Raw genomic sequence first — 12,529 nt, forward strand, 5'->3', positions numbered from 1 at the left:
GGGTAACAAAAGACGAATGCGCGTGCGCACTCTAAGCTCCGCCTGCACGCTGACGTCCCCGACCTTCCACAGGTGTTGGTTCCACTTTGGTGCTGAGTCTCGAAGGAAGCATATCATCTTGTTCCCCGTGTACAGTAAACTTTGTGGCCGTGGAGAGAAAAAAATAGTTCAACGGCTGGCTTCTATAGTGGATGTAAGCAAGCCCGCCGGAGAAGTCAGGGGAGGGGAACCAACACCACCGCGAGGGAGTCCTCGCCAACAAACTCGCCGGGATGTCGGCCGTGAAGGCTCTCCAACAGTGGTGCCGGGTTCAGTGCGACGGCTACCGGGATGTGACGGTCAGTAACATGACCACGTCGTTCCGGGACGGCCTGGCTTTCTGTGCCATCATTCACAAACACAGACCGGATCTCATGTGAGTTGACTAGACTTCGTGTCACTTCACTTTGGGATCGTCTGCTCCCTAAAAACGAGGAAGGAGCTCAAACAGGCTGGGCTCCCTCTTCATTTTTTGAAGTCAAAACAAAGGTGGCAAAAGTACTCGGTACCTCTTTTGGGCAAAAGTACATGTTTTTAAGATACTGTATCTTGAAGGACAACCGACGTCACTTTTTTGTTTTTATATGACATCAGAACATCGTTTTATAGCATCTAAAATACCCAAAACACGCAGTTTGATACGAATTGCGAATTGGGCATTTTCAAAAAGTCCCGCCCCCAGTTCGTGACGTCACGCCAAGACGTCTTGCATTGCTTTGAGAATCAAAACAATGGCATTAGATTCGGAGAATATGCTTTCTTGTTACACATCCTGAAGAGGAAAGCATACATGTTTGCAATCGATTAAATAATTTATTCCGTGTGATTTTGAGGCAAACGGGCGGGGGGGATGTCGCACCCAAAAATGGCCACCGCTCTTGTGAGGAATGATTCAGCCCGTTTCCACGGGCTGATAAATTCCTTCCAAGGAGCTTGGATGCCCTCCTCTGGCGGCTTTTGGGTGCAACACAAGGTTTTCAAACCAAACAGTACAGCGAAATACATTGACGTGATGAAAGGACCGCTACAATGTGTCTTTTTTATGGCCAGGGGGCGGTCCTTTCGTGACGTCACGTACAGACTCGTCAACAACTCAAAAACAAGACTTCCTGAATGTTCAGCGCTAGTCTTAAAATTTAAAATATAGCTCTATGCAGTGGAATCTTATTAAAATACGCTCAGTAGAAGTCATTTGAAGCCATTTTACAAATTATGGACACAACTTGTCTGGATAAATACAGAGGGTTGTGTCAGGAAGGGCATCCGATGTAAAACTGGGCCAAAACAAACATGCGTATCATACCTCTGAATTAAGATGGAGGTTACTGATTCGCTGTGGCGACCCCTTGAAGGGAAAAGCCAAAAGGAAAAGAAGAACTTGTCTGGAGACGTCGGTTGTCCTTTAAGGGCTTGTCCGAACAACTCCCCCGAACCTGTTTACGTGTAACAAACCATAAAACACGGTTTGCTTCAATGGTTTTCCCCCGAGACTATTAATGTTTTATGTTAATGGCCTGAATTGGCCTTTATAATAATAATAATAATAATAATAATAATAATAATACTTTATTAGTCTCATAGTGGAGAAATTGACATTTCACATGTTATGTGTTGTTCATTATTTTACTTTATGTTAACTTTTCTTTGTGAAGCGCTTTGTTATCGCTTCAGCTGTTGTGAAAGCGCTATATAAATCAATATGATTGTATTTTATTGTATTGTATATTTAAACGGAGTCATCATCATGAGACGCTTGACCATGACGCAATAAAGATGAGGAAGTTCACAAACGTTTCCTAATGTTTTTCCCCCTTCTTGCAGCGATTTTCATTCCTTAAAGAAAGAAAACATCTATGAAAACAACAACCTGGTAAGAAATAATTTACATGTTGTACTTTCCATGTAGGTGTTTTAAATTATATATTTGTTTTTGGACTGATGTCAAACTGGTACCCTCACTATTAACTAAAAATTGGAGGGATGACATTAAGCACAGGCTAGCTAAACCCAAAGTAACATTTTGTCTTTGAGAGCTTTGAAAGGCGCTTAGAAATGAATGGTATTATTATTATTATTAATACAGTAATCCCTTGCTACTTCACAGTTCGATTATGGTGACCCTTGATGCATCGCAGATTAATTTCAAACCTGACAATAAAGAAGGCCGCAAATGGCAGTTAAAGTCACTACAGTACATCTGTGTAAGCTCTCAGTCGTACAGGAGTGGTCCATCGATGAAAAGGTTTCTTCAGCCGTCATCTGTACTTCTTTGAATGTGTCGGACGTCGGACGTGTCCGACACCTTCAAAGAAGCACAGATGACGGCTGAAGAAACTGTTTTATCACTACAGTACAGTTCTGTATAACAACAGCAGGTTGGAAAAGCTGTGGGTAGAAAAATCTCTGCAGCTAGCACAGGCTTCAAACTGAAAGGTTCTCAGACATGACATTGGAGGATGTTAATGGCACCATACATATACATCTTTGCTCAAAAAGAAAATATCAGCAACAATTAACTATTACAATGTGCCTCACCCGTCATTAATTATCATCCGAGCCTTCTGCAGGACCCTCGACACCTTCTGAAGTGTAACTTATACAGTCTTGTACCTGTAAATATTATACTGTACTGTATATACTGTATGTTGATTAATGGACTGTTTACTTTATTGCATTAGTTTGGTACTGTACTAAAAACATTTACTGTTTCATTATACATGTCCTGTACTGTGTTCCACTAAATTTGCCCTAATATAGACATAATGTAGGGTTTGCTACATCGTGGTTTTTCGTCTATCCTGGGTGGTCCCGGTCCGCATTAACTGTGATAAACGAGGGATTACTGTACTTGCATTAATTTCACTTGAAGGACCCTTGCCCCTTCCAAGATGGCTACCGTATCGGCGTATTTCTTTTAGCCTCGTGGATATCTACGGCCACAGCGCAACCCGGAAACAAACACGTGACTACCCGTTGATTGCTTCAACAATGATTCCAAACATTCCAAAACAAATTATGCAGTGAGAAGATATTGAGATTATTGCTTGCCTTGTATTCGTAGCCACCAGGGGACAGTGTCTTCTTGTGCCAGTCCCAAACCCGGTCCCAAACCGGGATTAATACATAGGGTTGTGGCAGGAAGGGCATCCGACGTAAACACCGGAACTTGGCCAAAACAAACATGCGAATCAAACATCTGAAGATGGAGGACATTGATTCGCTGTGGCGACCCCTTGTAGGGAAAAGCCGAAAGGAAAAGAAGAAGCTTGCCTTGTATTCCCTCAGGTTCTGAGGTCTGCATTAACTGTGATAAACGAGGGATTTCTGTAGATGGTGTTAACTGTGAAAGTCAAAAACTAGATTCATTTTACATAATTTGCGTTTGAAGATAGACAATATGCGCAACACACTGAGAATTAAGTAGTACCCATTTGTGGGGAGAGAGCGTATTACTGCTTTTCAATTTGCTCATATTTTGATTTTTGTTTTTTGTAAAAATAAATTCCGTATGTGTTCGATCAGTATGTGTCGCCCTTCCACCCACTACAAGAACTTGAGCACTTTTGTTCACATACGTGACTTTCATTCTAATTACTCGGCTCATTTCAACCAATTAGCCAACTATGCCTCAACCCTGAATATTTTTCTGTCTTTGATGTCATCATTTACAGAACAGATTGGTGTTATTAAACTTCTCATTTCATTCACAGAGACCTTTATTTTCACTTTAAAGGGACTTTAGGAAGAACAATTATGCTTCTTTGAAATTAGAATGACAATAGAGAGGGAGCCTGGGAAGCATCCGGCTGAACAAGCAAGAATCCGACCGAGCATGCAAAGCTACATTTCTCATCGCACTTTCTAAATAAAGTTAATTCAAAACACGAGCACAAGTATTGTATATCAGCGTATTGTTGAAACACTGTTTAAAAGTGTTAAATCTTTGGCTGTCCTGGTGTATCCTTGCTGATATTTCTTTTCTTGGATCTTATTCGCGTGTCAGATCGAAACATTTTTGTTGTTGTGTTGATTGCATAATTGTAGAAAGTGTGCCATCAGGCCAGATCAAGCTTATCCGTTTTAACAACATGCTCTTAATTTTTTGCATGAATGATTCATGGCAGTTGCTGGTGCTTATTTGCATGTCTCTGCTTGTCTCTCTTGGTGCGTATCATTTTGTCGAACGAACTTTGAGAGTTTCTTTTCCCCACAACTTTATAAGCCACTCACCCGCTTAAAAAATGTCATAGTTGACACACACTCCAGTTCAATGCCAACCCTCATAAAAAAATGTGAAAATGATGTCATAATTACTATCCAAGGTACCACTTACTTTTAATCCCAACACAACATATCTCTGCTAGAAGAAACTGCTAATCTCCGCAGGCCTTCAGGGTCGCTGAGGATCAGCTCGGGATTCCTGCACTCTTGGATGCGGAAGACATGGTGGCCCTGAAAGTTCCGGACCGGCTCAGTATCCTCACATACGTCTCACAGTACTATAATTACTTCCACGGACGCTCCCCAAGTTCGTAACACCACCTTGGTCCATGCCTTGTCTGGCCATTGTCTTTATCATCATCATCATTATCTCTGTGTTTATCCAGTTGGCGGCGCTGCGGCGGTAAAGCGTCCTGCTGACCCACCTGCCGACGGGCCGTCCGGAAAAAAGAACGCACCGGTGGTTTCAAAAGTGTTTCCGTCATCCAAGCCTGCGAAGGAGAACAATCCCCCCAGTTCAGCTAACATTACACCACCCCTCCCCCGCCCGTGACAACCCAGAACCACGACGCCGGTACAAACAATAACATACTGTATAATCCGGTGTACAGTATAAGGTGCACCCAAAAAGCCTTAATTTTCTTTAAAAGATGACCCTGCACCTTCTAGCTATTTGCTATCTATTAGCTATCGATCGAGATAGCTATTAGTTATCTATTCGATAAGTTTCTTTCTATTTGAGTTATTCCGGGTTGAGTGAATGCTGGTGAGTGGCAGCCGCTGCTCACCAACAGATAAACTGTGACTGTAAAGTGACCTTGAGAGTTTTGAAAGGCGCTTAGAAATCAAATGTATTATTATTATTATTATTATTATTATTATTATTATTATTATTATTATTATTATTATTATTATTATATGCAGGTGTGCTTAACATGTGAAGTAACACAATATAATATTATATAATAATATAATATTTAGCCACAACAGGTCTCTCAACAACTGTCAGCAACCATTGACTCCATTTCGCGCTGTAGAAGAAGTCATGAGTAACCCAAGCCTCTACGGTAGCGCCTTATAACGTAGTCTTCCTTATATTTAGAAAACTGTATGTACTTAAACATTATATTTGGAAAACTTTTGTCATTCATTGAAGATGCGCCTTATACTCCGGTGCCGCTTATATACGGAAAAAAGTTTGAAAATACACCACTCACTGGGGGTGCGGTTTATACGTAGAAAAATACGGTAATCTTTTTCAAAAATATCATCACAGATGGATACAAACGCCGCTGACTTTTTTTTCAGGACATTCCTGCTGAGAAAACTCATCAAACGGGAACTCTGAGTAACAAATGCATCTCCTGCAACAAGCACGTTCATCTGGTGCAGCGACACCTCGTCGACGGGAAGCTCTACCACAGGAACTGTGCAAAGTAAGACTCATCGTGTGCATTGTCGGATATGAAAATATGACATACAGCGCCATTCCCGAATTTGTTCGGGTTTTGTTTTGTTTTGACCTCTGGCAGTGTTTTTCCAATCCTCACGGGGGCAGCATTTCCTTTTTTTCCATGTTAGCGCTTTGTTCCAGCTTCAGCTGTTTTAAAGCACTATATAATCCAATATGTATGTATTGCATTGTATTTTGGACAGCCGCCCTTATTTCAAGTTCATATAACTCCAGACCCATATCATTTAGGAATTAACTGTTTTTTTTCTGATGAAAGAACAGAGTCTACGGTTTCTTATGCTACATTGAATGTTTAGATAGTCCTAAAACTCATATTTTGTGGGTCCTGGAATTTGAGTGAAAATGACAAAAACTCTGGCACTCGAGTGAACACATTTTTGCACATCATCTGGCCGTGAATGAATTAATATGACTTCCTGTTCCTGTGTCTTCTCAACGCCTTGTCTCCTAGGTTACTGGCTCCTCCAAACGTAACTTCATTCCAAAAGGATGTTCCTTCCAGTGACCCTCCTTCAGCACACCTCATCAAAAGCGACACTGTGACACCCACGGCGCCACCCAGACTGGGCCTCTCAAAACCAGTTCAAAAACCGAGCCCCCTTTCCAGTATCTCCAGCAGAACTTCATCTCCACAGAGATTTGTTTCAAATATTATCATACCTCCTGTGCACACTCAGACCACTCCAGTTGCTAAACGACCTGTAACTTATGACACTACTGTCACCACACCTGTCGCCATCACCGACAAACCCGTTGCTGCGCCTCGGACCTCCGCCACCGCGGCCCAAACCATCCAGTCCAAACTGAAGTTCTTTGAGGCAGAAAGCGGCGAAAACAAACCTGCAACCAAGCCTGCAGAGGCTGCCCCAAAAGGGTATAAGTCTGAAGATCCCGTTACAAAACTCCAAGGAGTTCAATCGATGCAAAACAAAGTTGCCAAAGTGGTTATAATTCAATCTAAGGTATACACGAATGAAGACAAAACAGGTGTAACGAAATCTGAAGACAGCCTTGGTAGCAAAGTTGGGAATGGAAATATTGCTAACATGGCTACGAACCTAGAAAAGAGACTTTTTGACGAAAACAAAAACAGCGCAAGGAAAAGTGGTGAGACTCAGGGTCGTAAAGTTAGCAATGAAAATGTTGCTAACATATCTACGAACCAATCAAAGACGCTTTTTGACGAAAACAAAACTGGCACAAATACAAGTGGTGAGAATCAGGGTAGTAAAGCTAGAAATGAAAATGTTGCTAAGATAGCTACGAACCACTCAAAGACGCTTTTTGACGAAAACAAAACCGGGCCAAAGAAAAACGATGAGAGTCAGGTTAAGAAAGCTAGAACTGGAAATGTTGCTATCATAGCTACAAACCAGTCAAGGACACTTTTTGATGAAGACAAAGCAGGTCCAAAGAAAACTGGAGACGGTCTAGATAGGAATGGAGGAAATACAAATGTTGCTAACATGGACAAAAGTCCATTAAAGGGACGTTTTGATGAAGGCAAAGCAGGTATAAAGAAACTTGGTGTTAAGACGAAAGCAACCGACACCCCCAAGAACCTCTTAAAGGAGGAAAACAACGACAGCAAACCAACGGTACCGCCAAAGGCAGACCCGCTCAAGAAAACTGACGTGTAAGGTACCACACGACCACAAACAATGTTAATTTCCACCTTCGAAAATCAAACACTCCTTCATCGCTTCTACTTCAGCACATCACAAGTCCAAACTGTGAAGAAGGAGATGGACGCCGGCCGGGGGAGAGTGAGGCTCAAAGTCAACCCGAACATCCTTTCCGACTTGCAGCCGCCACATTCGGACGCGAGCCCACTTAGAAGCAGAACTCCAGAAAGAGGTCTTGGAGGATTGAAACCAACGGCACCCAACACTTCGGGTTTGGATTAAAATATGTTTATTTCGTTTCTTTAAATTTTTTTGAATCTGATTCAAACCTGATGTTTGTTTACAGTGACAGACGACATGTAACACCGCCAATTTACCCCCAAAATTGCGCATAAAACACACCTTGAGAGTCGATACAAGGAATAGACATTTACTTGTGAGTCACAGTACCACCTGTAGGTTGGTGGTGGTGCATAAGGCAGTCTTGTAAAGCGCAGACTTGGGTGTCAATACAAGGCACTGAAATTGATCTCTGAGTCATAGTGCCACCTGTTGGTTTGTGGTGCATATGGCAGTTTAGTAGAGCGCAGACAGAGATTTGTGTTGTTACTTGGCTGATGTGTTTGTTCATGACGTCATCAGAGAAGGAGACGCCCAGTGATTGGAGGTCCATGCTCAAACCAGTCTCCAAGGAATTTAAGTATGCTTTTTAAAATTTGTTTCCTGGTGACTGTTGCAATATTTTGGGGGTTTTCTGTCATGGAATAATTCCTAAATAGATTAAAAAAAAAATTCTACAGATCTGCTGATGTGTCACAGTCCTCCACGAAATTATCGACAAGCACGACTGGAGGCTCGCATTTATCAGAGGGGTCTCAAAGTCTCGTGAACACTCCTTCATCTCAAGGTGGTCTAAATCAGCAGACGTTTCCGCAGCTGATAAACTGGTGCATCAAGTATGTCTATATAATAACATTTCTTCTGTTTACTTTCTCAGGAATCCGAAATGGTCACCCCACAAACATTACGTCAACTTCGGGATCCAATGTCTTGAAGGTAATGCGTCTTCAATGGAAAATTATTGTGAATGTTTATTTCGAAATAAAATACGAGTTCCACTGTCATTGCCAATATGCTGCTAAATAATGATGTGGCACTTTTTATTTCCTTATAAGGAGCTTTTTTTACAATCAGTCAGACTGAGGGATTGTTTCGGGGACACGTTACACAAATACGGTGTAGTTGTACAGGAGCTGCAAAAAAAAAAAAAAAGAAACACAATTCATAAATTTTTGAAAAATGGCAACTATTCGAGAAACAATTTATTTTATTTATATATTAGCCGTGTTATAACATGTCATTAGTTAGGATGCCATTTTGTATGTCTGTCTGTCTGTGCGTGCGTGCGTGCGTGCTGTGTTGTGTGTTGTGTGTTGGGTGATGTGTGTTGTGTGGTGTGTTATGTGTATTGTGTTATGTGTTACTTGTTACGCGTTATATGTTATGTTATTTTGGGGTTCACGTCATATATTTAATCCTTCCATGTGCAGATGAAGCCGGACTTCATTCCCAAAGAGGCCATCATGAAGGAGCTGCAGGAGATTGAAGATAATCTCAACCAGTTGGAGAAGCGAGGGGTTGAGCTCGAAGCCAAGCTACGGCACAGCGAAGACGGTTCGTATTTACAATCATGTGATGCTGTCTGTAGTGTCAAATACCAAGGTTATTTCCCCCTACCCAAAAAATAGACTAAAATAAATATTTCATTTATTTATTTTTCATAAGGCTCTCGTCCATCGAAAATAAAAATTTTAATATTTTATTTTTAATCAGCTGAGCAATGACTTGTACAGTAAAGTCTCGTTATATCGATATCGGATATATCGATATTCCCGGTTATATCGATACTATTTCTATGCACGCACGGAGAAAATTACATGCAAACAGGGTTGGATATATCGATAGTCCCGGTTATATCGATATTTTTTCGGACTCCCTTGAATATCGATATAACCAGACTTTACTGTATTAGTATTATTATTGTATCTCATAAAAAAATCAATTACTTGTCAAGGATGTGTACACTTGTGAAACCACATCATCTTGGTTTATTTTTATTTCTCATCTGTAAAATATGTATTTATTTATTTATTTATTTATTTATTTATTTATTTATTTATTTATTATTCATCCATTCATTCATTTATGTATTTATTCATTAATTTATTTGCTCATTTATTTATTGTGTTTATTTGAGAGTTTTTAAAGGCGCTTAGAAATTAAATGTATTATTATTTATTTATGTACCCATTTATTTATTTATGCCTATTTATTTATTTTATTCATTCGTTCATTCATTTATTCATGTATTTCTGTATTTATTTATTTATTTATGTGCTCATTTATTTATTTTTGGTTTATGTCTATTTATTTATTTACCCATTTATTTATGTATTTATGTCTATTTATTTCTTTAATTTTGTTATTTATTCTTTTTTTTCGTCAATGACGCTGCACAGGTCATGACATGTCACAATAATGGTGGAAAAGGTTCAATGGTTGATTTTGGTGTCATTATTTTGCATCACAATAATCACGTTTGATGACCTTTCACACTCGCTGTCATATGTGTGTCTGACTGACTGACTGACTGGCGGGCGGCCGTTTGTATGTCAGAGGGTGAGGATGACTCCCTGATGGACGAGCTGATGGTGGAGTGGTTTACTTTGATCAGGAACAAGCAGGTGGCCATGCGGCGGGAGTCTGAACTCGTCTACGTGTGAGTACATGCGGGATGCCGTCGGGTGGCACAGATTTTTGGCCAGAAGGTTCCTGGTGTCCTGCCAATGCTGTCACCCAGGGTGGGATATGGCAAAGTGCGCATGTGGACACACAGACACAAACGCACAAGCACATATATAGTATTTTACTTTAACCTCATGTTACCAAGATAAAAAGTCACAAAAACAGAAATAATGATGATGTGGTCAAATGTTAACTCATAGTTGATGTGAAATTGGTGCCAACTTGAAGTTATTTTGTTGCATGAAAACTCGCAGAAGGACACATAATTGTAATTTCTTCCATCTAATGGGAGATCATTGAACTATTTTGCCTGTCAAAGTTAAAAGTTGATAATCTATCTGGTCTTGTGAATGTTTTAAAAACCGTATGTGGATATGTACTGTACAGTGGTAAAACTCAGGATCTGGAGGAACAGCAGCCCAGTGTTGAACAGGAGCTCCGGAAGCTGATAGAAAAACCAGGTCAATACCAAACGTCCTTTATTGCTTTTTACTCCCAAAACACAACAGCTGCGAGTCAAGACTGAAAAATGTCATGTGCTTCACAGAGCATCTGAAAACATCATTTGAACGCAAACGAGAAGAAGATCTGATGAGCAAACTGATGGAGATCGTCAACGACCGCAATGCTATTGTGGAAGGTCTGGACGAGGACAGGCTCAGGTATGCTTGCAAACCCAAACTACATTTATTGTGTGTCTTGCACAAAATGGCCGACAGAGCTGAAACCATATTCGTGCTTCCTTTTGTGTTCTATCAGAGAGGAAGAAGAGGACCTAGAGCTGAACAAGTTGATGGTGAATTTCAGTGAGTGCCTCACCAGGTTTAGATTTGAAAAGGATCTTTCCATTAGCCTCATGTTAGCATAAATACCGGTTATCATCTGACAGAAATCATTGAAACCAATTTAAAGACTGTCGAATGGTGCTAAGACTATCAATGCCATGAGTGATCGCCCTCTCCATAGAATTTTGGATTTGCCTTTATTAGTCTCGCAATGGAGAAATTTACATTTCCCTTTGAAAAAACAAACCCCACAAAAAACAAATATATTGCCCAAAATATATAAAAAATATAGATACGCTAGCTAGCTAGATACGCTAGCTAGGTAGATACGCTAGCTAGATAGCTACCCTAGATAAATAGAATGAGACATTATGTGGCCATTGCATGTGTTCTAAAATGTGTCGAAATGTCCTCTCCCAGGTGTAAAAAAAGATAAAACAAAGAAAAAGTCTCCGATATCCAAACTCTTCACTTGGGGCAACAAGAAGGAAACGTGACGCCTGGCTGGAAACTCTTTTCCTGCTCTCCTCTGGTGCTTTCAGCGTCACTCCTCCCTACCGATGACACATGGTACAACTTCACACACACGCACGTGTGTCTGTGTGTGTCTTGGTAATGCATCTGTCATCCGAAGCATTTCTTGAAAGATTCTAAGCATGAAGAATGAACAACATGCAAGTCGTCGATGGGTTCAGTGCTTCAGTTCTACATTTAATCCGCTTGCAGTCTTAATATATTTATTGCATACACACACACACACACACACACACACACACACACACACACACACACACACACACACACACACGCACGCACACACACCAGTAACTCCACTGTGCCATTTGCTGACATGCTGCGTGTCAGAACAAACATTAATAGAACAAATAAAAGCAATGAACAATGTTGCTTTTGCTGGTTCTTGCACTTCCAACTTGAAATTGGATATTTTTGCTTTATCTTACTACTGTGATGTATTTTAATTTTTTTCTTTTTTTACTGGGTAAATCCTTCTGCTTTGTCAGAAATTAGATAGCTGTTATGGTCCATATTGGATCAGAAATAATTGTGCAGGGGCTGATGCCTTTTTTTTTGTTCATGATGATCGCCTGCTAAGCTGCAATTAAACACGGTATTTATTGTATATTTACCTGTTTAATAGTTATGGGAAAAATAATTCTAAAATGGAATTGAAGAAATGTTTTCATTGGTGAAACGACCCTGTATATGGACTGTGCTATGTATTAAAATAATATTGGTGTAATTTTGTGTTTTTATTTGTTGATGTGTCCTGGGCGATTCCTCGATGGGGTATTGATTCTGGGACAGGGAGAATTTACAAAGGGGATGAGAGAAGAAAAGTATCTTAGTTTAATGACGTTTAAATTTACACCACGTCAAACAACGGCAATTTGTAATGTTGGTTTCTGCCTCTAGAGGGCAGTAGGCGACTCTTCAGTGGCGACCTTCAGCAAAGAGAACAAACAATGAACATTCAGGGATATTACTGCCAATGAGTGTTTTTCTAACTTTGTTTTTGTTGTAATTGTTTTTTTATAGTCGTGTTTCTTTGTGCGATGAGG

At 40.3% G+C, this 12,529-nt stretch overlaps 1 protein-coding gene across 1 annotated transcript; it reads left to right on the plus strand.

Annotated features, from left to right (window-relative positions):
• Positions 1 to 81: 81 nt before the first annotated feature.
• Positions 82 to 12,204, plus strand: micall2b (mical-like 2b). Its single transcript, XM_089005546.1, is given in 16 exon segments — positions 82 to 415; positions 1,861 to 1,909; positions 4,426 to 4,567; positions 4,647 to 4,834; positions 5,569 to 5,696; positions 6,186 to 7,370; positions 7,449 to 7,630; positions 8,002 to 8,059; positions 8,160 to 8,266; positions 8,357 to 8,415; positions 8,910 to 9,033; positions 10,036 to 10,138; positions 10,552 to 10,625; positions 10,712 to 10,826; positions 10,924 to 10,970; positions 11,370 to 12,204. Coding segments are annotated over 16 exon segments (2,781 nt in total). The 5' UTR covers positions 82 to 272; the 3' UTR covers positions 11,447 to 12,204.
• The last annotated feature ends 325 nt before the right edge of the window (positions 12,205 to 12,529 follow it).

Source organism: Hippocampus bargibanti, linkage group LG10, assembly GCF_051943395.1.
Source record: "Hippocampus bargibanti isolate YZ-2025 linkage group LG10, ASM5194339v1, whole genome shotgun sequence".
NCBI lineage: Eukaryota > Metazoa > Chordata > Actinopteri > Syngnathiformes > Syngnathidae > Hippocampus > Hippocampus bargibanti.